The sequence below is a fragment of the Equus asinus genome, chromosome 14 (genome assembly GCF_041296235.1).
Source record: "Equus asinus isolate D_3611 breed Donkey chromosome 14, EquAss-T2T_v2, whole genome shotgun sequence".
Classification (NCBI taxonomy): Eukaryota; Metazoa; Chordata; class Mammalia; order Perissodactyla; family Equidae; genus Equus; species Equus asinus.
This window is the reverse complement of record NC_091803.1, coordinates 4,530,980-4,554,677: the sequence shown is the minus strand read 5'-3', so window position 1 is coordinate 4,554,677 and position 23,698 is coordinate 4,530,980. Positions and strand designations below refer to the sequence as shown.

Below are 23,698 nucleotides of genomic sequence, written 5' to 3'. Positions count from 1 at the left end.
AGCAGTTAGGTTTGCATGTTCCGCTTTTGCCGGCCCGGGGTTCACAGGTTCGGATCCCGGGTGTGGACATGGCACCGCTTGGCAAGCCATGCTGTGGCAGACATCCCACATGTAAAGTAGAGGAAAATGGACACTGAGGTTAACTTGGCCAGTCTTCCTCAGCAAAAAGAGGAGCATTGGCAGCAGACGTTAGCTCAGGGCTAATCTTCCTCAAAAAAAAAAGAACACTTATACATCTTCTTAAGAGATTGATGCCATATCAATTATTAGCTTTATTGAAGCTCAAAATGTCCCGTCTTTGGCCACTGGGAGCCTCTTCAGGATTTTTTTTATGAGTTGTTCTGACAGGACCCAGTCTTTGATAAGTAGTCTTTGATAGCTTCCTTGCTGTCTGATGTGACAAGATGTTCCAGGCTCATTTTGTATGGTTCCTGCCCCAGACTTGGAATTAGTAATTTGTCCCAGAAGCCCTGGTTTCTTTTGGTGAGAAATAGTATTTCAAGACCATAATCTAGGCACTGTGGATGTTCATTGCTACAAATAGGTCATTGTTTTCAGGCGTTTTTTTCCTGGACAGAACTAAAATATTTTATGAGTTCATACTAGTATTTATAATGCAAATGTAGGACTATAGGGATTTTACTTAACTTTACTACTTTTATATTATAAATGTAATTCCTTTTTTCCCCCACTAAGAATCTTGATCCTCAAGGACAGAGGGATTGATAGGATTAGAATATTCCATAACTGTTCATTTGTTTTAACCCATTACACACACAAAAATGTCAGAATGTCACAACCAATATTACTGTAAACAATTTTAAGGTTTTCCATATGTTTTCCCTCCCTATAATTTTTGTGATTGTACTATATCATTTAATTTTAGTTCTCATTTAATCTTAGTACTACAAGTAACTATATATTTAATGTTTACCACCAGTCTTTGTGTCAGTGTCTTTCTAGTCATTTCAGTTGCCTGAAGCTTCTTTTTCTGTTGATTCCTTAGGAAGTGCAAGTATAAACAATATTCCATAAGTTCTTGTATGTTGGTAAGTTTGTTTGTGCCCTTTACCTTAAAATTAGTTTTACTGGATATAAAATCTCTGGCTCACTTTTTTTAAAGTATCTTATTCCATTTTCTAATGGCATAAAGTATCGCTGTCAAAGTCTGTTAATAATGTAATTTTCTTTCTTTTGTAAGTCTAAGCCCAGGTGCTAAAGGATCTTTTCATTAAAGTCCAGTAATTTTGCTAGAATATTTCTTGGTAGTTGTCATTCCAGGTTGTTTTTCTTAGGTGTATACTGTGTTCTTTTGAAATGCAGCATTAACATTTTTATTTTTGGTAAGTTTTTTTTTTTTCAGTTATAATTTTTAGTATTTTCTTTCCTTTTGATTTATTCAAGAGCTCCTGTTGTCTGTTATGTTGTATCATCTTTGTCTTGAATTTTGTTCCTTTATCTATTTTTTCTATTTTAAAATTTTCTCCTTTCACCTTTTAGTTCTAAAGCAGAATGTTGTGTTTATTCATGCTTGTGTTCCTTCTAATTTAGTCTTCACTCCTGAAAGATTTTTTTCTTTTATTTCTGTTTCTTTCCTGAGATTTGTCACTCCATTTCTAAGTTTTTCTGGTTCTGATTTATGCTATTTGTATTATTTTCTTAATGTCCTTTGGTTTGTTATATCTTTCTGGCGTGTTTTCATTGTTTATAGGGATGTTTTGCTGCTTGTTTTTCTTGTGACTTCATGTGAAATTTGATATCAGTTCTTTTCTTTGCTTATTTATTTATTTATTTTTTGAGGAAGATTAGCCCTGAGCTAGCATCTGCTGCCAGTCCTCCTCTTTTTTGCTGAGGAAGACTGGCCCTGAGCTCACATCGGTGCCCATCTTCCTCTACTTTACATGTGGGACGCCTGACACAGCATGGCTTGCCAAGCGGTGCCATGTCCGCACCCGGGATCCAAACAGGCGAACCCTGGGCCGCCAAAGCAGAACGTGCAAACTTAACTGCTGTGCCACCGGGCCGGCCCCTTCTTTGCTTATTTTTAATGAAATTAGTTTTCTTGGCTCTTTAGAAGGAGGTATCGTTTAAGATACTTTCCCTAACTTCACAGAGCTCCCTCATACAGTCTTCAAAATATATCAGCTTGCTTTTTGAGGTTTCTTGCCTCTGTTCTCTCTTTATCTGGACCTACCTTCTCTTTCCTTTGTCTCTATTTTCTCTATCTTACTCAATTTAACTCTGTTCCCAGCATTTTCTTCTCATTGTAGGGGCATGTCCTGCAAGGGAGCCCTGGTCAGTTTGAAAAGTTTGTGGGTCCTAGAGTGCTATATCTCTTTGAAATCTTGCAGTGGACTCCTTGCATCCACCCACTATTGAATTGAGCAAAACCCCTTCCTAGTGTTAGTTGCTTTCTCAGATTGGCCTGTGTGCTTTCCAGTGAATACCTTTCAGTTATTTGGGGATTATCCTGTTCTCAGGTCCCAGTGGTACCCTGTGCTTTCTGAGTCACAAACGTTGATGCTTCAGAAATCATGTGGCTCTTAGTGGTTTGTCCTCATCTGCTATTTTGGAGTTTGTGGAGACTCCTTGCTGGGGTTTTTTTTTTGTAACTGAGTTTTTGTAACCATGGAATTTTTTTCTGTTTTTGTGTGTGAATTTGGAGAGGTTCAGAAGCTTTGGTGCTGCCATTACTGCTGTCTTCCCAGAATTTCCTTGTGGTTTTAGTTTGCATTCCTCTGATGTCTCATAATTTGGGCACTTTTTCATTTGTTTATTGGCCTTTTGGGTTTCCTCAAGGCACTCAACATTGTGAGTTCACATCTTTTAGCCCATTTTTCCTTTAAGTTGTCTGATTTTTTTTTTTTTTAATTAACGTGTAAGAGTTCTTTATATTTTCTGGATAGGAGCCTTTTGTCAGTTACATGTATTGCAAATTTCTTCTCCCAGTTGCTTGCCTTTTCACTCTTAATTTCTTTAGTGAATAGAAGTTTTTAGTTTTTAGGTACAATATTTCAGTCTTTTGTGGATAGTGCTTTTTATATCCTATTTAAGACATCTTTCCCAATCTCAAGTTTGTGAAGATATTTTCTTATGTTACCTTCTAGAAACTTAATTATTTTACCTTTCCATTTAACTCAAGAGTTCACTTAAAGTTGTTTTTATCTAAGGCTTGAAGAAGTCTAGTTCCTTGCTATTCCTGCCTTTCCCCTCCCAAAATAAGCTTTCTAGTACAGCAGCATATAGTAAAAAAATCGTGTTTTTCCACTGCTCTGCAGTGCCACTGTTGTCAGAAATCAGATGTCCGTATATGAATGAATCTGTTTCTGGACTCTATTTTATTGGTCTGTTTTTCTCTTCTTTTGCCAATACCACATTGTCTTAATTACTGTAGCTTTATAATAATAAGACTGACTGTCTTTTGTTTTTCTTTGTGAATACCTTGGTTACTCTTGGCTCTCTGCATTTTCCTGTAAATCTTAGAGTCAGCTAGTATATATCCATTTTTAAAATCCCATTAAAGCTGTATTAAATCTAAAGATCAATTTGGGGAGAATTGACATCTTTACAAAATTGTTTTCCAACCCACAAATGTGGTATGTCTCTCCATTTATTTAGTCTGTACTTTCTTTCAGTGATGTTTTGCAATTTTCTGTGTAGAGGTCTTGCACGTCTTTCATTGCATTTATTCCTTGGTATTTGTTGGGTTTTGATGCTACTCTAAATAATATGCTTTTAAAATACCATTTTCTAATTGTTTCTTAACAGTATAGTGTTCATTTTTGTGTATTGACCTTTTATCCAGTGACTTTGTTATTCATTCATTCATTCACTTATTCATTCCAAAGATATCTCTGTGTACAGTTACATGTACAAATATACATAATTTTGTTCTCCTGTTATCTTCCAGAATTTTTATTGTTTTATCTTTCCTTGGTAATCCATCTGGAATTGATGGTTATGTGTGGTATAGGAATGGATCAAGACTCATTTTTTCCTGTATAGGTGGATATCCACTTGACCCGGTAATGTAAAGACCACTCTTTCCACTGCATTGCACCAGCACCTTTGTTTTTATGTGGGTGACCAAATGTGTGTGAGTCTGTTTCTGAGTCCTCTGTTCTATTTTTCTATCTTTGCATTGGTACCACAATTTTCTGCAAATGTTGCAACTTTTATTTCTTCATTTCAACGTGACATTTTATTTCTCTTTATTGCCCTGCTCCATTTGGTTCAACCTCCAGTACAATGTTGACAAGAAATGGTGAGAACTCTCCTTCTCAATTTCAGAGAGAAAGCTTTTCAGTCTTTCAGTGTTAGGTGTGAGGTTTGCTCCAGTGTTTTTTAAATGCCTTTAATTAAATGAAGGAAGTTCCCTTCTAGTACCAATTTACTAGGAAAGTTTAGTCATGAATAGGTGTTGGATTTTAATGCTTTTTCTTTTCATCTCCTGTGACGATTATGTGGTTTTTCTCCTTTATTGCAGTAACGTAAGCTGCATTCCTTTGGTTATGATTTTTGTATTGGTGTTCATGAGAGATAGCAGTCTTTCTGGTAATGTTCTTACAAGCTTTTTATAAGAGGTAGCTTGAGCTAACCTCCGCCGCCAATCCTCCTCTTTTTTTGCTTTAGGAAGATTAGCCCTGAGCTAACATCTGTGCCAATCCTCTTCTATATTTTTGTACATGGGACATCTCCACAGCGTGGCTGGTGAGTGGAATAGGTCTGCGCCTGAGATCCAAACCCATGAACCCGGGACACCAAAGTGGAGCATGCGGACCTTTAACCACTTAGCCTTGGTGCCAGGCCCCTTTCAAGCTTTTAGTATCACAATTATACCAGCCTCATAAAATGGTTTCAGAAATAATGTTTGTTCTTTTTATATATTCTCTGAAAATTTTTATAGTGTTAGGTGCATTTCTTGCTCAAATGTTTAGAAGACTTTACTGGAGAAACTTTCCAGCTTGCAGTGTTCTTTGTGGGAGGGTTATTAATTATTGATTTAATATGTTTATTTGATCTATTCAGATATAAATTTTTCTTTGTTTGTTGTGGTAAGTTGTGTCTCAAGGAGTTGATCCATTTCATCCAAAATGTCTAATTAATTGGTATAAAGTCATTTATAATATTCTCTTTATTTCATACACTCTTCAGTGATATCTTCTTTTACATTCCTAATAATAGTAATTTGTATTTTCTTTTTTCCTTAATCAGTCTTGATAAAGGTTTATCTATCTTTTTTTATTTTTTTTTTATTATTGTTTAAAGATTGGCACCTGAGCTAATGACTGTTGCCAATCTTCTTTTTTTTTTTCTGCTTTTTCTCCCCAAATCCCCCCAGTCCATAGTTGTATATCTTAGTTGTGGGTCCTTCTAGTTGTGGCAAGTGGGACGCCGCCTCGGGATGACCTGACCAGCGGTACCGTGTCCGCACCCAGGATCCTAACTGGTGGGACCCTGGGCTGCCAAAGTGGAGCACGCGAACTTAACCTCTTGGCCACGGGGCCAGCCCCTATCAATCTTTTTAAAGACTCAACTTTTTACTTGGATTTTTCTCAGTTGTGTGTCTTTTCTTGATTTCTGCTCTTATGATTTTCTTATGTCTACTTTTTCTGGGTTTAATTTACTGCACTTTTTCTAGCTTCTTGAGATCAAAGCTTGGATCGTTGATTTTTCAGTTGTTTTTCTTCTCTAAAATACGCATTTGGATCTGTAAATTGCTCTCTAAGCACTGCTTTAACTCGATCTCACACATTTCCATGTGTTTTGTTTTCATGATCTTTCAGTTCATTGAGTGAAAATAGTTTCTCATTTTCAGTGTAATTTCTCCTTTAACCCGTCAGTTGTTTAGGTTGCTTAATTTCCGATATTTAGAAATTTCCTACTTGTTTGTCTTTTACTGGCTCTTGTCAGATAACATGCTATATGATTTCAAGCCTGCGAAATTTGTTGAGGCTCAGCATATAGACTGTTTTATAAATGTTCCTTGTACACTTGAAAAGAATGTGTGTGTGCAGTTGTTGGCTGGAGTGGTCTGTAAATGCCGGTCACGTCAGGCTGTTTGATAGTGCTGTACAAGCCTTCTATACAGCGCTAAGTGTGGATTTGCCTTACTTCCTGAAGATCTGTCAATTGAAGCTATGTGTATTTTGAAACTGTTATTAGAGTCATACAAATTTAGGATTGTGTTATCTCCACTGAGTTGACTCTGTTTTCTGGATGAAATCTCCCTACTTGTCTCTAACGATACTTCTTGTAATGTCTATTTTGTCTAATAGTAATATACTCATACAATTTCTATGGGTTTTCTTGTACCGAAAAAAGGGAAAAGATAAAATAGTTGAAAAGAGGATTGTGATTTATCTCTTAAAAATCAGATGAGCATTTTATATTGGAAAAATATAATATTGGAAATTAAATACTTATGAGTTGTTAATGTTCGATAGGTTGCTTTCCGTCCTTTTACTTTCTTTGTTCTTCCCTGCTTTATCTCCCCAAATCCCCCCTGGTACATAGTTGTATATCTTAGTTGCAGGTCCTTCTAGTTGTGGCATGCGCGACGCTGCCTTAACGTGGCCTGATGAGCGGTGTCATGTCTGCACCCAGGATCCGAACTAGCGAAACCCTAGGCCATCGAAGTGGAGCATGAAAACCTAACCACTCGGCCACGGGGCTGGCCCCCTTCATCGTTTTACTTTTAAACCTTTCCGTTTTCTTGTACTTTTAGTGTTTGTCTTGTAAAACAACACTTAGTTGGGTTTTATCTGTTCTGATAATCTTTGTCTTTTGATCGGAGTAGTCTGTATATGTAATATAATTTCTGATAGAATTCAGTTTTTTAAAGTTGTACAGCATAATGACTTGACGTATATGTTGTGAAATGATTATCACAAGTTTAGTTAACATCCGTCATCTCATATAGATACAAAAAAAAGAAGAGAAATGTTTTTTTTTCCTTGAGATGAGAGCTTTGAGGATTTACTCTCTCAGCTTTCAAATATACCATACAGCAGTGTTAACTGTAGTCTTTATGTTGTAGATTATGTTTCCAGTACTTATTTATCTTATAACTGGAAGTTTGTACCTTTTGACCACTGTCATTGAGTTCCCCCACCTCTCACCTCTGGTACCCACAGGTCTGATCTCTTTCTCTGTGAATTTGGTTTTCTTTAGATTCCACATGTAAGTGAGATCACACGGTATTTGTCTTTCTCTGTCTGACTTACCTCATTTAATAGAATGCCCTCGGGATCCATCCATGTTTTCACAAGTCATAGGATTTCCTTCTTTTTTATAGCTGAATGGTATTCCATTTTCTTCGCCCATTCGTCTGTTAATGGACACTTGGTGGTTTCCATGTCTTGCCTATTGTCCATAATGCTGCCGTGAACGTGAGGTGCGGATGTCTCTTCAGCATAGTGATTTCATTTCCTTTGGATATATACCCAGAAGTGGAATTGCTGGATCATATGGTAGTTCTATTTTTAATTTTTTGAGGAACCTTCATACTATTTTCCATAGTGGCTACGCCAGTTTACAGTCCCATCAACAGTGCACAAGGGTTCCCTTTTCTCCACATCCTTGCCACAAGTTGTTCTCTGATCTTTTTGATGATAGCCGTTCCAGCAGGTGTGAGGTGCTATCTTATGCTTTTGATTTGCATTTCCCTGATGATTAGTGATGTTGAGCACCTTTTCATATACCTCTTAGCCTTTAGAATATCTGACTTGGAAAAAAGTCTATTTAGGTCCTTTGCCCATTTTTTTATTCTTTTTTTCCTGAGTAAGATTGCCCTGAACTAACATCTGTTGCCAATCCTTTTTTTTTTTTTTCGCTTGAGGAAGATTAGCCCTGAGCTAACATCTGTGCCCATCATCCTCTATTTTTTTTTTGTACGTAGGACACCTCCACAGCCTAGCTGGTGAGTGGAGTAGGTCTGTGCCTGGGATCTGAACTTGTGAACCCAGGCTGCCGAAGTAGTGTGCACAGAACTTAAACCACTCAGCCACTGGGCTGGGCCCTGCCTGCCTTTGCCCATTTTTTAATTGGATTATTATTATTGGGTTTTTTTTGCTATTGACTCATATGAGTTCTTTATATATTTTGGATTTTTTTTTAAGTTTTTATTTTTTTCCTTTTTCTCCCCAAAGTTCCCCAGTACATAGTTGTATATTCTTAGTTGTGGGTCCTTCTAGTTGTGGCACATGGGACGCTGCCTCAGCGTGGTTTGATGAGCAGTGCCATGTCCGTGCCCAGGATTCGAACCAACGAAACACTGGCCGCCTGCAGCAGAGCATGCGAACTAAACCACTCGGCCACGGGGCCAGCCACTATATATTTTGGATTTTAACTGCTTATCAGATATATGATTTGCAAACCTTTTCTCCTGTAGGTTGCTGTAATTGAGTTTTTAAGCATACTTTTTGTTTTTTATGTGTCTCATCGGTTCTCTGATCCTTTATTCCTCACTTGTGTGTTCTTTGGCAGTAATTGGTTAATTTTTTATTATTCCATTTTTTCCCTCCTCTATTAGCTTTTTAGTTATGCATTCTTTTATTTTTATTTTTAGTGGTGTTTTCTCCATAGGCTTAGAATGCTACCTTGATCCTTGATCAGATATGGGGGAAGGGTTTCAGTAGTCTCCTATTCTTAGTTGTTTTTTTTTTTTTCATTTCAGATCCTTTGGAACAGATAGTCGCCATGTTTAGATATTAGCAAGTGCGTATGTTTTTGTCTGCATTTGAAAATGGCAGAGGGAAACAACAATGAAGAGGTAATTCACTTGAACAACTTTCACTGCCACCGGGGACAAGGTAAGTGTTTGTTCTCACTTTCTCCCTTTCATCCTTGCTTTTTCCCTTAGTATTACAGTTCTCTCTTTTTTGAAATAAACTTATTTTGCACCATGTAGAACCCAGAGACGTTTCATTTTTAGACCTGAGAACATCAGATGTAAACGGACTCATCAGACTAGAATGTTGTGTCAAATGGTGATACCTGCTGGCATGAATAAGTTTAAGAATCTTCCATCACAAGTAAATTAATAAACTACTAATTAGCAAGCCAAAGAGAGGTGTGAATGTGCAGTCATTGGATCTTGAGAGATGGGAGTACGGGGACAGTGGCAGGTCTGTGCTTTTGAAGGAATAGTAACTGCTCCTCCATGTGGAGTGTAGCTCCTCCACGCCGGTGTGATCTAAAAGTACTAAAGTTACGCTAAACGTTTTTACCCCCTCATACAATGCTTAATTTTTTTTTTTGCTAGAAGATTCTGGGTTAGCCTTACAGGGAATTTTCATTTTAGGGTGTTTAAAATTTGGGAGAATTCGTTCACAAAGGGAAGGGAACCTGCGTTTCTATAACATCCCTAAATGCATATGAAATTTCCTGTCAAATCCTAATTTACATTTACACCTGGACTTAAGAAAAGTCATGCAGATGACTAAGAAAAGATCATTTTTTAACAAGTATCAGTTCCATGGAAGGAGTTGTGCCAGTTTTTGTTTTTTCTCATTGGTAATATTTTGTGCTTATGAGGATGATTTTTTTTCTACATTATATATATATATTTGGTCTTCGGAGCATTTAAAATTGAGCAAATTTTATTAAGCAAATAAATTGAGAAAAACAGATAGAATTGCTTAAGCTATTCAAGTTATGAGTACAAAGGAAATACTAATATTTTAGAATTTTATTAAAAGTATATTCTATGTTGGTAGTGATTATAGCCATAATTTTTTGTGATTCAGAAGGTTTTAAATCTTAGCTATAATTTGTATATATGATCGTTTTTCAAGTTTTCTGAACATGTATATCAAATTAATGTTGTTCTTGTTTTTTAATTGGGTCTTAAATATACTTGAACAGAGTGTCTTTAAGAATAACTAATTCCTTTTGGGAAATTATTGACGTTGAAGGTAGTATTTTTCTGTTAGACAAGTTTGGTATATTCTTCACTCATTATGAGGATTTTTTTCAGACATACAGAGTTTTTTGTTTTTTAGGTGTACAGTATTAATAATTTTTATTATGCCAACTCCTGTAGAGTTTTTTTTAATTTTTAAATTATCTTTATTGAGGTGTGATTTGCGTACAATAAGTGCACACATTTTAAGTTCAGTGAGTTTTCAAAAATGAAAACACCCATATAACCATCACCTTAATCGTGCTATAGAACATTTCTATCATCCTAGAAGGATTCCTTTCCAGTCAGTCCTCACTCGGCTCCTGGCCTAAGGAAACCACTGATCTGCTGTTTGTCACTGAGCAATTTCATATAAATGGAACCATACAGTATTTACATTTGTGCCTGAATTCTTCTGCCCAATATGATTTTTTTTGACATTCATCCATGTTGTTGCGTGTATCAGTAATTCAATCCTTTTAAATTACTGAGTAGTAGTCACCTAGAATTCTATACCCAGTGAAAATAGGCTTAAGAATTAAGATAAAAGAAAGGTTAAAAAGTACAGGAATGAAAAAAGACACATTATGCAAATGGTAGTTCCCGAAAAGAGCTGTATGTCTATATGTTGTCAGATAAAGTAGGCACTCCAGACAGAAGTATTAATAAAGTGAAAGAGTTCATAATGATAAAAGGGACAATGCACTGGAAAGATAAAACAACCCTAATCTCTGTACGCTTAGTAGTGTGCTGTCAAAAGAGAGAAAGCAAAAATTAGCAGAACTAAAAGGAGAAATGGACAAATCTGCAATCATAGTGGGAGATTTTAACATGTTTCTTTCAATAACTGAGAGAGCAAGCACATACAAACATTTGTTTGAATATAGAACATTGGAAGAACATGATCAACTTGACGTAGTAGACATGTATGAAATGCTGCACCCAAAGTGTTTACCAAAATTGACCATATTTTGAACTGCAAAACAAGCTTCAAGTTTCACAAGTTTGAAATCATATAGATTATCTTCCTTAACCGCGTTGGAATTAAGCCATAAATCATTATAGAAATATAATTAGAAAATGCCTGTGTGTGTGGAAAATGGGAACATGCTTCAAAAGAACTCATGGTTCAAAGAAGAAATCACAATGAAAATTAGAAAATATTTTGAATTGCATGATAATGAAAAATAATATATTAAAGCTTATGAGATACATCTAATGTCATGTTTGGAAGAAAATTTATAGCCTAAAATGCATATATTGGATAAGAAGTAAAGCTAAGAAATTAATAATCTAAACCAGAACTTAAACTTAAGGAGCCAGATAGTCACTCTTTTAGCCTTGCAGGTCATGTGGTCTAGTTGTAACTGCTCAGCAGCTATAGATAATACATAAATGAATGAGCGTGGCTGTGTTTCAGTAAGGACATGAAGTAACAGGACAGTCTTACACTGCTGGTGGGAGTGTAAATTGGCACAAACAACTTGGAAAATTGTTTGACATTGTCTATTAAAATTGAACATATGCTTTCCTGTGACTCAGCACTTCTAGAATGTACCCAACTGAAATGCATATACCAATAGACTTGTGCAAGAATGTTCATAATGGCATTATCCAGAATAGCCAAGGCTGGAACCAACCCAAATGTCCATCAACAGAAGAATAAATAACTTAGGATATAGTCTTATAGTGGATTTCGTCCAACACAGAGAACTGCTGCAACAGGTAGAAACATGGATACATCTCAGACTTGGTATTCGCAAGAAAGCCAGAAACAAAAGAATGTATGCTCAAAAACAAGCAAAACTAAACTGTGGACTTAGGAGGCTGCTAATGTGCTAGAAATGTATTTATTGTCCTTAGTGATGGCCACACAGGTATGGGCCTTTTGTATTGATTCATGGAGTTATACACTTAATTCAGAGACTTAGCTCTGTTATACTTTTATTTTTTAAAGTATATTTTTAAAAGCTAATGTGTTTATATATGTGGTTTGTGGGGAGTATCTTGTCAACCAGTGGGCTTCACTCGCTGTAAGGTGATAGGTTTCAGACCAGCTTTTTTGTTGAGTCCCCCAAGATCGTTGTCTGTGTCTTTTTCTTGGGCCAGTTCTTCCAGAAAGGAATCTGATTTCCTGCCTATGGAATCTCAGACTGTCTGCCAGCATTCAGGGAGCCCAGCAGCAGAAGGCACCTGAGGTCTTATTCGTTAGGCTCTTTGTGGCACCCCTTTCCTCTCTTGACCCCGTGCCAGGTGTCTAGTGCCCCTCAGCCCCTGTCTCTTTAGAATGGACCTCCATGGGGTGGGTCTTCTGGAATGGCTGAGTGAGGAGCTTGGCAAATCCTCTCCCCAAAATCAATGATAAAATTAGACAAAATTGTCAAAAACAACCAGTAAAGACTGGAAATCAACAAAGGCCTACAATAATTGAGACCATTTATGCAAGAATATCTAGGATTCTGCAGCATGAGTTAGACCACCCCTGGTTGGCTGCCCCCTCTGCAGGCTGTGGGTTTGAGCCTTCTCCATTCTGCTAGAGCCCTTGCCACCTGTAAATCTGCTGTTTTCCAGAATTTTGTTTTAAATCCCCTGCCAGCTATCATCTCCTTTTCTCTTCTTTGTGTACTTGAAAGGTTGTAGTCTTCAGCTCCTTTACTCTCATTTTGGTGGGGTTTCGGGAGGTGATGGTGATAATCTCTTGGATTCATTCTCTATAATGTACTTCCTGGACCCTCAATTCAGTTGGTGGTTAGATTTATCAGTCTACTTGAAATCATGCAACTTTACTGTGTCTCAAGTACTATAATAAACAAGCATTTTATGTGGGTTTTCTCACTTTGTACACTTATTTGAACTAGACATCAATGTTAATGTGTTTTAGTGTTGAGGAAATGGAAGCTTAAAGAAGTTAGGTAACGGTGTCATGCTAGCGTGTGGTGGAGCTGAGATTTGAACCTGTGCAGTCTGACCTTAGATCACACAGACTTACCTGTTTTAAGCTACTCTCCCTACCATCACCACAGCTCTCTTACAGGAATGAAATGAGAGAATTGATTTTAGATTGCTTTTCAGATTGTTGGGTACCATGAAAATACACGAGCCATTAACCTTGAGAAAGGCATTAGAGCTCTAATGGAGGAATTTCAAAATTTGTAATGATAATGCCTCTTTTTCTTTCTTTCTTTTTTTTTTTTAAACCCTTTTTGCTAGGACACTTAATGCATTTCCTCTTCATTGCCCATTTTAACCTCCAACATTCCCACAAAACCAGATAGGAAAAAATACCAGTTTATGTTATCCAGTAATTCGTATTAAACGTGATCCATCTTCAAAAAAATAAAAGGAGTTAGAGGCCTTGAACAGAATTATGATGTCTCCATGGTTAGTTTAACTCTAGTTCTATTTAAAAGGAAACTAGGAAAGTTAAATTGCTTACTGTCATAGATGCTAAATGAGTGTTTGACTAAAACAGTGAAATATGTTTGCATAAATAATAGTTAAAATTTATGTCTAAAGTGAGCAAATTTTAATATTTTAAATGTTACATGAAAATTTTAACTATTTTTAAGTGAAAGTATTTTCAGACCTATCAGTTTGGATAAAACAATGTTTCATTCCCTGGGAGGAATAGAGATGAGGTAGGAGGCCACGATTTCAGTCAAGAAGATTTTATCAACAGATTTTTCCAACCTAGTATAAGAAAAAGTTGATAATCTTGAGCATAGTAATTGTCGGATTTTCTCTAGTGATTCCCGAAACGTTTTATTGGCAAAGATCAGCATAGATACATGGCTCTTAATGCTTGGCTGCAGGTGCTGCTTGAGGAGTTCACACACCAGTAGCCATGAACTGGGCTTTAGGCTTGACCTAAAAAGTCATGCCAAAGTTGAATGAAAGGACTGAATGTGCCTATTCCACCTCCCGGTAACAGTGTTCTCTGCCTCCTTTTAGGCTGGATCAGCCTCAGAGATGGACCCATCACCATATCTGACTCCTCTGATGAGGAAGGGGTTCCAATGCTGGTCACCCCAGCTCCTCAGCAACACGATGAAGAGGACCTGGATGATGATGTCATCCTGACGGAAGTGAGTTTTCTTAAACTTACCGTGATGAGGCGTTACTGCAAGTTAGTGCTCTGGTTCTTCAGCCGCTCAGTGGTGGGCACTGGGGCCTCGGGGCAGAATAGCTCAGAGCGGCACTTGGGCTACGTGGGTGGCGCGTGGTCTGCGCTTGTTCCACGGTTCTGAGGACCATGCCCTTTGCACCTTGCCTGATGTCCACTTAGCCTTAGAAGCCGTGTTTTGGTCTGTTTCTGGACCTACCTTTTGCACCATTGCTGTCTGGCTCTACATGTGCTCGTCTACGCTGTTGTGATTACCACAGCCTTATCATGCATCTCGATAGCAGGCAGTGCTCATCTCCCCTGAGTGCTCGGCAGTTTGCAGAATCGTCCTGGGTATTTTGGTGCTTATATTTTTATAGAAATTTTAAGATCAGCTTTTCTAGTTCGGGTAGATAGGTGGTTTAATTCAAAACCAGTCTTATTGCTATACTTACAGAACAATTTATATAGTATTGACCCTTTCTAACTAAGAACAAGTTTTATCTTTCCATTTAGTCTAGCCTGCCTTTATATTCTTCAGCCAGAGCATTTTGAATTTTTCTTACTATAGATCTTAAACATATTTCATTAAGCTTGTTCCTGGTTATTTATCTTTTCTGTTGCTTTTGAAAATGTCATCTTTTCTTCCATTGTACCTTTTAACCTTTTTTTTTTTTTAATTTAAAAGTCTCTTGGGTTTTACATTAGTTTAATACCCAGTCACCTTATTTTTATTGTCTGTAGTTGTTTTTCAGTTGACCCTCTTAATTTCTCAAGGGATGGCGTCTGATCTATCTGTAAATAATGATACTTAGTTTCTTCCTGTCCAGTTTTATACTTAGTCTTTCTCTTGTCTAATTATGTTAAGTGATAGCTCCTCAAAGATTTTAAGTAGTAGTGGTAATAAGAATAAGAAAAATACCCACTGACATAAACAGGAATTTTTTTTTTGAGTTCATAATAGTTTACATCAATGTGAAATTTCACTTGTACATTATTTCTTGTCTGTCACCACAGAGGTGCTCCCCTTCACCCCCTGTGCTCACCCCCCACCCCCCTTCCCCTGGTAACCACTGAACCGCTTTCTTTGTCCTTGTGTTTGTTCATATTCCACATATGAATGAAGTCATCTGGTGTTTGTCTTTCTCAGTCTGGCTTATTTCGCTTAGCATAATTCCCTCCTGGTCCATCCATGTTGTTGCAAATGGGATGGTTTTTGTCTTTTTCATGGCTGAGTAGTATTCCATTGTGCATACACACACCACATCTTCTTTATCCAATCATCAGTCCATGGGCACTTGGATTGTTTCCATGTCTTGGCTATTGTGAACAGTGCTGCAGTGAACATAGGGGTGCATATATCACTTTGGATTGTTGACTTCAAGTTCTTGGGGTAGATACCCAGTAGTGGGATGGCTAGGTCATATGGTAGTTCTATTTTTAGTTTTTTGAGGAATCTCCATACTGTTTTCCATAGTGGCTGCATTAGTTTGCATTCCCACCAGCAGATTATGAGGGTTCCCTTCCCTCCATACCCTCTCCAACATTTGTTATTTTTAGTCTTAGTGATTATAGCCATTTTAACAGGCATAAAGTGGTATCTTAGTGTAGTTTTTGTTTTCTTTTTTTCTACTTTTTTCTCCCCAAATCCCCCCAGTACATAGTTGCATATTTTAGTTGTGGGTCCTTCTAGTTGTGGCATGTGAGACGCCACCTCAGCATGGCCTGATGAGCAGTGCCATGTCCGCGCCTGGGATTCGAACCAGTGAAACCGTGGACTGCTAAAGCGGAGCACACAAACTTAACCACTTGGCCAAAGGGCTGGCCCAGTATCTTAGTGTAGTTTGATTTGCGTTTCCCTGATGATTAGTGACGTGGAACATTTTTTCATGTGTCTATTGGCCATCTGTATATTTACTTTGGAAAAATGTCTGTTCATACCCTCTGCCCAATTTTTTGATGAGGCTGTTTGTGTTTTGTGTTGTTTTTGATCAGGCTGTTTGTGTTTTGTTGTTTAGTGGGTTGTCTTTTTGTTTTGGTCCTAGTTTCTTTGGCCTTGCAGAAGCTGTTTAGTCTGATGAACTCCCACCTGTTTATTTTTTCTTTTGTTTCCCTTGTCTGAAAAGACGTGGTATTTGAAAAGATCTTTTAAGTTTGATGTCCAAGAGTGTACTACCTATATTATCTTCCAGGAGTTTTCTGTTTCAGGACTTATCTTCAAGTCTTTGATCCATTTTGAGTTTATTTTTGTTTAAGGCATGAGATAGTGGTCTACTTTTCATTCTTTTGCATGTGGCTGTCCAGTTTTCCTAACACCATTTATTGAAGAGACTGTCTTTTTTCTCCATTGTGTGTTCTTGGCACCTTTGTCGAAGATTATCTGTCCGTCTATGTGAGGTTTTATTTCCGGGCTTTCAGTTCTGTTCCATTGATCTGTGTCTGTTTTTGTGCCAGTACCATGCTGTTTTGATCACTGTGGCTTTGTAGTGCATTTTGGAGTCAAGGATTGTGATGCCTCCAGCTTTGTTCTGACATAAACAAGAATATGTTTCTTTATTAAGTGTGATGATGGCTTTTTGCTTGAGATACCATTATTTAAAATAATGTTAAGGAAGTAGCCATCTACTTTATTTCACGTTTTAATTATAAGTGAAGGTAGAATTCTGTCAAATTCAATTTCAGCATCTGTGAAGATTATCATATGATTTTTCTTCTTTGAGCTGACAATGTGGTAAATTATTCTGTCTTGGGACAGACTCCGCTTGGTAATGGTATTGTAATGGTAATGTGCTGTTGGATTCCATTTGCTAAGATTTTATTTAGGGTTTTCTCTGTAGATCTCGTAAGTGAGAATGGCTGATAGGTGTTTGTATATGCCTGTGCTATCCTTGACAGATTTTTTATAAACATGATTCTGACTTCAGGAAAAGAGTTTCGAAGTTTTCTTTCTTCCTCTGTGCTCTGATACAGTATTTCAAATAACATTTGACTTCCCTGTTCCTTAAAGATTTGGTAGAGTATACCCTAAAGCCTTGTGGGCTGTTGCTTGTTGTGGAGGACGGTTTGAAAACTGTCTCAGCGTCCTCTGTGCTAATTGATGTGTCCAAGTGTTCTTTCACTTTCAATATCAGTTTTGTTCACTGCTATTTTCTTAGAAAATCATTTATTTATTTCAAGGTTTTTTGATATACTTAGTGGAATTAAACAAAATAGCCTTTTGTTCTTTCTAATTCCTCTGAATCTATGGTTCGTCCGTTTTTCTTTTCTCTTTTTGTACTTGTGTTTTTTCCTGATTTTATGAGCTAACCCTTCTTCCCTCCTCCCTTCCCTTCTTTTCTTCCTTTCTCCTTTACCAAAGAAACTTTGCCAAACTTCTTAGTTTCTGCTTTTGTCTCTATTAATTCTTTCCTTCTGCTTTAGCATGTTTAACATACTTCTTTAGCATTCGTTCTGTGGTGCTTTTACTAACTTCTTGGGTTATTTGTTCTTTATTCATTCTTTTATATTATTATTCTGGTTATTTATTGCTATGTAATGTATCACCTCAAAACTTAATGGGTTAAAAAAACTGCAGTCATTTCACTCTCTCATGGTTTCTGTGGGTCAAGAATTTAAGAAGGGTTCAGCTGGATGATTCTGGTTTGCGATCTCTCACGTGGCTGTTCTCAGATGGTACTGTAACTGGGACAGTGGGGGCGGCAGCACCTGGAGGCTGGCAGGCATTGCTCTCTTCAGGACTTCTGCGTGGGCTCGCTCACTCTCCTTTTTTTTAATTGAGATATAATACAAAACCTATATAATTTCTCCATTTAAAGTGCACAGTTCAGTGGTTTTTAGTGTATTCACAGAGTTTTGCAACCATCAACACAATCAATTTGAGAACGTTTTCGTTACCCCCCAAAAAAGCCCTGTGCCTATTAGCAGTGACTCCCCATTTCCCCCCCACTCTCTACTCCCCCCCAGGCAACCACTGATCTACTTTTTATCTCTATAGATTTGTCTCTTACAGACGTTCCATATAAGTGGAATGTGGTCTTTTATAACTGGTTTCTTTTACTTAGCATAGTATTTTCAAGGTTCATCCATGTTGTAGCATGTATCATTAGTACTTCATTCCTTTTTTTAAACAATTTTATTGAGGTATAATTCACATGTCATACAATTCATCCATTTAAAGCATGCAATTCAATAACTTTTAGTATATTCAGAGTTGTGCATCGATCACCACAGTCGATTTCAGAACATTTACATTACCCAAAAAAGAAACCCTGCTCCCCTTAGCTGTCATCCTCCATTCCCCCATCCCAGCCAGTCGTAAGAACCACTCAGCTACCTTCTGTCTCTATAGGTTTGCCTATTCTAGACATTTCATATGAATGGAATGATACAGTATGTGGTCCTTGGCGACCAGCTGCTTTAATGTAGCATGTTTTCAAGGTTCATCTGTAATGTAGCATGAATTAATAATTTCGTTCCTTTTTATTGCTGAATAATATTCCCTTGCATGGATAAACCACATATTGTTTCTCCATCAATTGATGGACATTTAGGTTTCTTCCACTTTTTTGCTATTATTAATAATGAATAATGCTGCTATGAACATTCACGTAGAAGTTTTAGTCTAGACATATGTTTTTGTTTCTCTTGGGTATTGTCTTACTCCATTCAGGCTGGTATAACAAAATACCACAGACTGGGTAGCTTATAAACAACAGAAATTTATGACTGCAGTTCTAGAGACTGGGAAGTTGAAGATCAAGGCACCAGCATGATCGTGTTCTGGTGAAGGCCTTCTTCCAAGGCACGAATCCCGTTCATGAGGGTTCTACCCCTTTGACTTAAGCATCTCCCAGAGGCTCCCCCTACTAATACCATCACCTCCGGGGGTTAGGATTTCAACATACACTTGGGCTGGGGGAGGAGACGCAAACATTCAGACCATAGCAGGTACGTACCTAGGAATGGAATTGCTGGATCCTGTGGTAACTGCACTGCATTCTTCCAGACGGTTTTCCTTAGCAGCTGCACCATTTTACATTCCCGCTGGCAGTGTACAGGGGTTCCGGTTTCTCCGTATTCTTGCCGACAATTGTTATCATCTTCTTTGTATAGCCATCCTTGTGAGTATGAAGTGGTATCTCATTATGGTTTTGATTTGCATTTCCCTGTAGCTAAAGATACTAAGCCTTTTTTGATGTCCTTATTGGCCATTTGTATATCTTCTTTGGGGAAAAGTCTGTGCAAATCCTGTGCAGCCCATTTTTAAAGTGGGTTGTCTTTTTATTATTGAATCTTTCTGTATTCTGGATACTATATACTTTATATATTCTGGATACCTTTATCAGATATCTGATTTGTGGACATTTTCTCTCATTCTGTGAATTGTGTTTTCACTTTTTTGATAGTGTTCTTTGAAGTACCAATGTTTTAAACTTTGAAATTCAGTTTATTTTTTCCTTTGTCACTTGTTTTTGATGTCATGTCTAATATATATGATCTATCTTAAGGGCTAGGTCAGGCTTCCTCACGTCATAGAGGTCTCAACATTAGTATAAATTAGTGCTTTAAACTCATCCTGGATAATGTAAAGACTTTAAAACACTTTAACTCTATTTATTCACCTCCTGACTGAAATACTGTTTTCTTAAAAATGTATTTCAATTCTGTATACATTTTTTAAAAACCTTATAGTATGTTTTTTGTTTTATATAGTCAGTATTCACTTTGCCTTCTCCAAATATTGACCTTTTTTGTTCTTCATTCCTTTCTGCACCTCTGCCTTAAACTGAGATGATTTTTCTTCTACCTAAAGAACACTCTTTAGGATTTCCTTTACAGTAAATTTGATGTTTTCATTGAGTATAAAATTACATGTGGCAGTTATTTTCTTTGAACACTAGGAAGATTCCAGTATTTTCTGGCTTCCATTTTTCTGTTGAAAAATCATTTGGTCTTATTTTTTTCTATTGAAAACAGTGTGTAGTGCTGCTTTTAAGAATTTATTTTTGTATTTGATTTTTGCAGTCTTTGTATGCTACCTAAGTTTCTTTTTTCTTTTTTTTTTTTTTTTTGTGAGGAAGATTGGCCCTGAGTTAACATCTGTTGCCAGTCTTCCTCTTTTTTTTCTCCTCCCCAAAGCCCCAGTACGTATTTGTATATCCTAGGTGTAGGTTTTTCTAGTTCTTCTGTGTGGGATGTTGCCACAGTGTGGTTTGATGAGCGATCCATAGGTCTGCACCCAGGATGCGAACCAGTGAACTCCAGGCCGCTGAAGCAGAGTGTGAGAACTTAACCGCTTGGCCATGGGGCTGGCCCCCATAGCTAAGTTTCTATTGTTTGGGTATTTTAATTCATCCTGCTGAGATCTTCAAAACTAAAATCAAGCCACTGTCCTTGAATGTTTGTATTTTGTCTTCAAATATTGCATCTTATCTCTCCTCTCTTCTTCTAGAACTCCAATTACAAGTTGATAAGAAAAAACCCTTTTCACTGTATTCTTTCTGTCTTCTAGTCTCTTATCTAATTTTCAGTCATTTTGTGTCTCTATGCCTTATTCTGGCTATTTTATTCTGACTTGTCTTTCGCTTCACTATTGTCTCTTCATCTGTGTTTATTTAAAGTGCTTTCCACCCATCCCTTGATGCCTAACCTCAATTACTATATTTTTCCATTCTGGAATTTCCATTTGATTGGTTCTTTTATTTTTCTTTCTTTCCAACAATTTCTAATTCTCTGCTAAAATTCTCAGTCTAGTCTTTTATTTCCTTAAACATGCTAAGGATGTTATTTTAGAATCCATGTCTGGTAAGTTTACTATTTGAAACTTCTGTAGGTTTATTTCTGTTGTCTGTTATTTCTCTTGGTTTGGTTTTCTGTTATGTTGCATCAGTTTCTTACATGCCTGGTTATTTTTTATTCCACGGTAGTCATTATTGTATATGAAAATTTTGAGGTTTTAGATGCTGATGTTGTTCTTAGAGAGGGCCCCCATCTTCTCTTGGAGAGAATTAGGGAGACCAGCAATCACCGATTCAGGGATTTAAACTGTCAGGACAAGGATTCAGTTCCTGGAAAGTCCAGCACATTTCCAGTTCACCCTTACTTCAGTGGTGCAACCCTTCAAGGACTCACCCTAGAGCTTGAGATTTACCAGAACCCTTCCCCATGCTGTGTTCTCATATTCCAGCTTTTGTGCCTTTACCTCCTCAATGACTGTATTAGAAGTTTTGTTCATCTTCTCATTCTTCAGCCAGGTCTGGAATTGGCAGATGGATCTGTAGGAGAAAAGTACCCCAGTCTGGGGCTCGTTTTGTTGGATTTCTTCATCCTGGACCTTGTCCCCCAGTATCTCTGAGGTCTTTGAGTAGATGTTTTGGTTTTGCTTTGATATTTTGACTAGATTTTCTGCTTTTACACAACAGAAGGGTTGATCTTAATGATCTAGCATGTCATTACTGGAATCAGAAGTCCATTTTTGTGTCTTTATTCATATGCTTTCTGAATCACTTGAGTTGCAGTAACTTTTAATTATGTAGTTGAGTTTTGCCTAGTGGTTCTATTTAAAGAGACTTAAATTTAATAGGTGAATTGATCTCATTTATATTTATTAGTGTGACCAACATAGTTTGTTTTTAGTTCTCTCATAGTGTTTAATATGCTTTATATTTTTATCGCTTTAAAAAATAATCTTTCACTTTGTTCCCTGCATCTTTGAGGTTTTCATATTGAGAGAGTGTGTTCTTGCTGATAATTTAAAGGTTTTTATCTTTAGTTTTATTCTTTTTAGTTCTTCTGGTAGTTACTTTATACTTTCACATGCTGTCCTTACATATGTAAGTTGATTTGTCAGGTTTAAGTGTATGTGTTGACCCCCATCTTCTCCACTTTTGATGGTTACCTTATTTCCCAACCTTTTATTGTCACCTTATTTCTAAAAAAAAGAAAGATTAAAAATGTTTCTACTAAAGAGATAATTATTTTGTCGCTTCTCTGTGTTCTTGTTTCTGTGTTTTGTCATTATTTCATCCACTGTGTAGTACTTTTCTGGTATGTGTTACTCATCTACCATTTCTTCTTTTTTTAATAATTAGGTATCTTTATATAGTTTCTCTGCTGGTTATTTTTTATCATCACTCAGGTTTGAATGTAGTTGAATTTTCCTGAACCAGCTCTTTGTAGGCGGTTATGTTGGAGACGGGCTCAAGCACTCTTCTTGGCTAGCAGGAATTCTCCTCATCACAGTGGCTGTGTGTGTGTTGGGGGGAGGGGGTGTTTGCACACATGCATTTATATTTATTTAGCCTTTTTCTTTTTTATTGTTTCTTTAGCCTTACACGTATATTTTTTAATGCAGGGTCTAATCAGTGACCATACTTTGCATTTAGCTGCCATGTCTCTTTAGTCTCCTCTAATGTAAAACAGCTCTACAGCTTTCTGAGTCTTGTTTTGGTCGTTCGTGCCATCCGCATTTGTGAAGGGTCCAGGCCAGCTGTTCTACGGAACGTGCCTCCACGTAGTGTGGCTGCTTCTACGCCATCTGATGCAGGCTGGATGTTTTCAGCAGGAACGCTGCATGGATGAGGCCATGTCCATCACACTGGTTCTCACCAGGTGATGCATGATGGCGGTTTGTCCCTCAATTGGTCCTCTCGGTTTTAATCTCTTGGTTAAGATGGGTCTGCCATGTTTCTCCATTGCAAAGAAAAGTTTCCCCGTTCATCAGTAATAAGTAATCCGTGGGGTGAAATTTTGAAACTGTGTGACTCCCCATTCCCCAACAACTTTCACCCAAAGATCTTTGCCTCAGTCAGTTATAACAGTTACTATAAAATTGTGATTTTCAACACTTGTTTCTAAATTCATTGGTTATAATTTTTCTGTAAAAAAAAAAAAGAGCTTTCCTTCAGCACCACTCCACCACCCCCATACACGTAGTTTTTAGTATCACTGTGAGTTTGGAGAAATGACTGATTCCGGAGTGGGGACAGGATGAGCCTGGGACATTCTCTTGTGCTGCACAGTAAAGAAAGACTCAAGGAATGACCAGCATTTGTCAGGACAAGGAGCTGGATCCAAGGAGCCCCAGGTAACCCAACTCGGGCAATTTGAGAATCAAAAAGAAGAATAAAAGTGATGGTTTGTAACATGTTGAATAAAAAAATCCACAAATTCACAGTGATAATATTCTTCTTACCAGCCAGCAAAGATTGCCATTCCAGAGCAGCCCAGTTCAGAGTTCTCTGCATCCTGCCTCTCTCCATCCTTCCTCACTGACAGCCTGCCTCCAGCAGAGAGATGTATGTCCTCACTCAGTCTAACCTCAAAAACGCCTTGCTGCCAGATGGCGTGGAGGTTCCCATTGTTCCACACATGAGATTGCTGGGTTTTCCCCCCAGGGCACACCATCTACTTTGAAAACTCTGCCTCTCTGAAGCTTTCTCTGCCTTGCCTGAAATCTGTGGCTGTACTTCCCTCCCTGCGTTTATCAGGTCCTCCTCATATACATTGTGATTTGAGATTGCAGATGTCTGCTGGTTTCATCAAAGATACTCACTTCTGTGTCTCATTCTCTTCCCTGGATTGGTGTGATTTCAGAGGAGAGAAGTATTAGAGGCATCTTGATTCTGCTACCTTAAAATTGGACATCTGTTTTCAGTTTTTTAAATTTACAGGTAACACGTGATTACCTTCGC

The 23,698-nt window shown here is 37.5% G+C and overlaps 1 protein-coding gene across 2 annotated transcripts in view; it reads left to right on the top strand.

The window, feature by feature from the left end:
• Nucleotides 1-23,698, top strand: part of RNF216 (ring finger protein 216) — a 160,611-nt gene that overhangs the window by 8,119 nt on the left and 128,794 nt on the right. For both annotated transcript variants that reach the window (XM_044746461.2, XM_044746462.2), the window contains exons 2-3: nucleotides 8,678-8,813; nucleotides 13,856-13,989. In XM_044746461.2, the coding sequence (XP_044602396.1) occupies nucleotides 8,747-8,813; nucleotides 13,856-13,989 (201 nt within the window). In that variant the 5' untranslated portion in view covers nucleotides 8,678-8,746. The remainder of the gene's footprint in view (nucleotides 1-8,677; nucleotides 8,814-13,855; nucleotides 13,990-23,698) is intronic.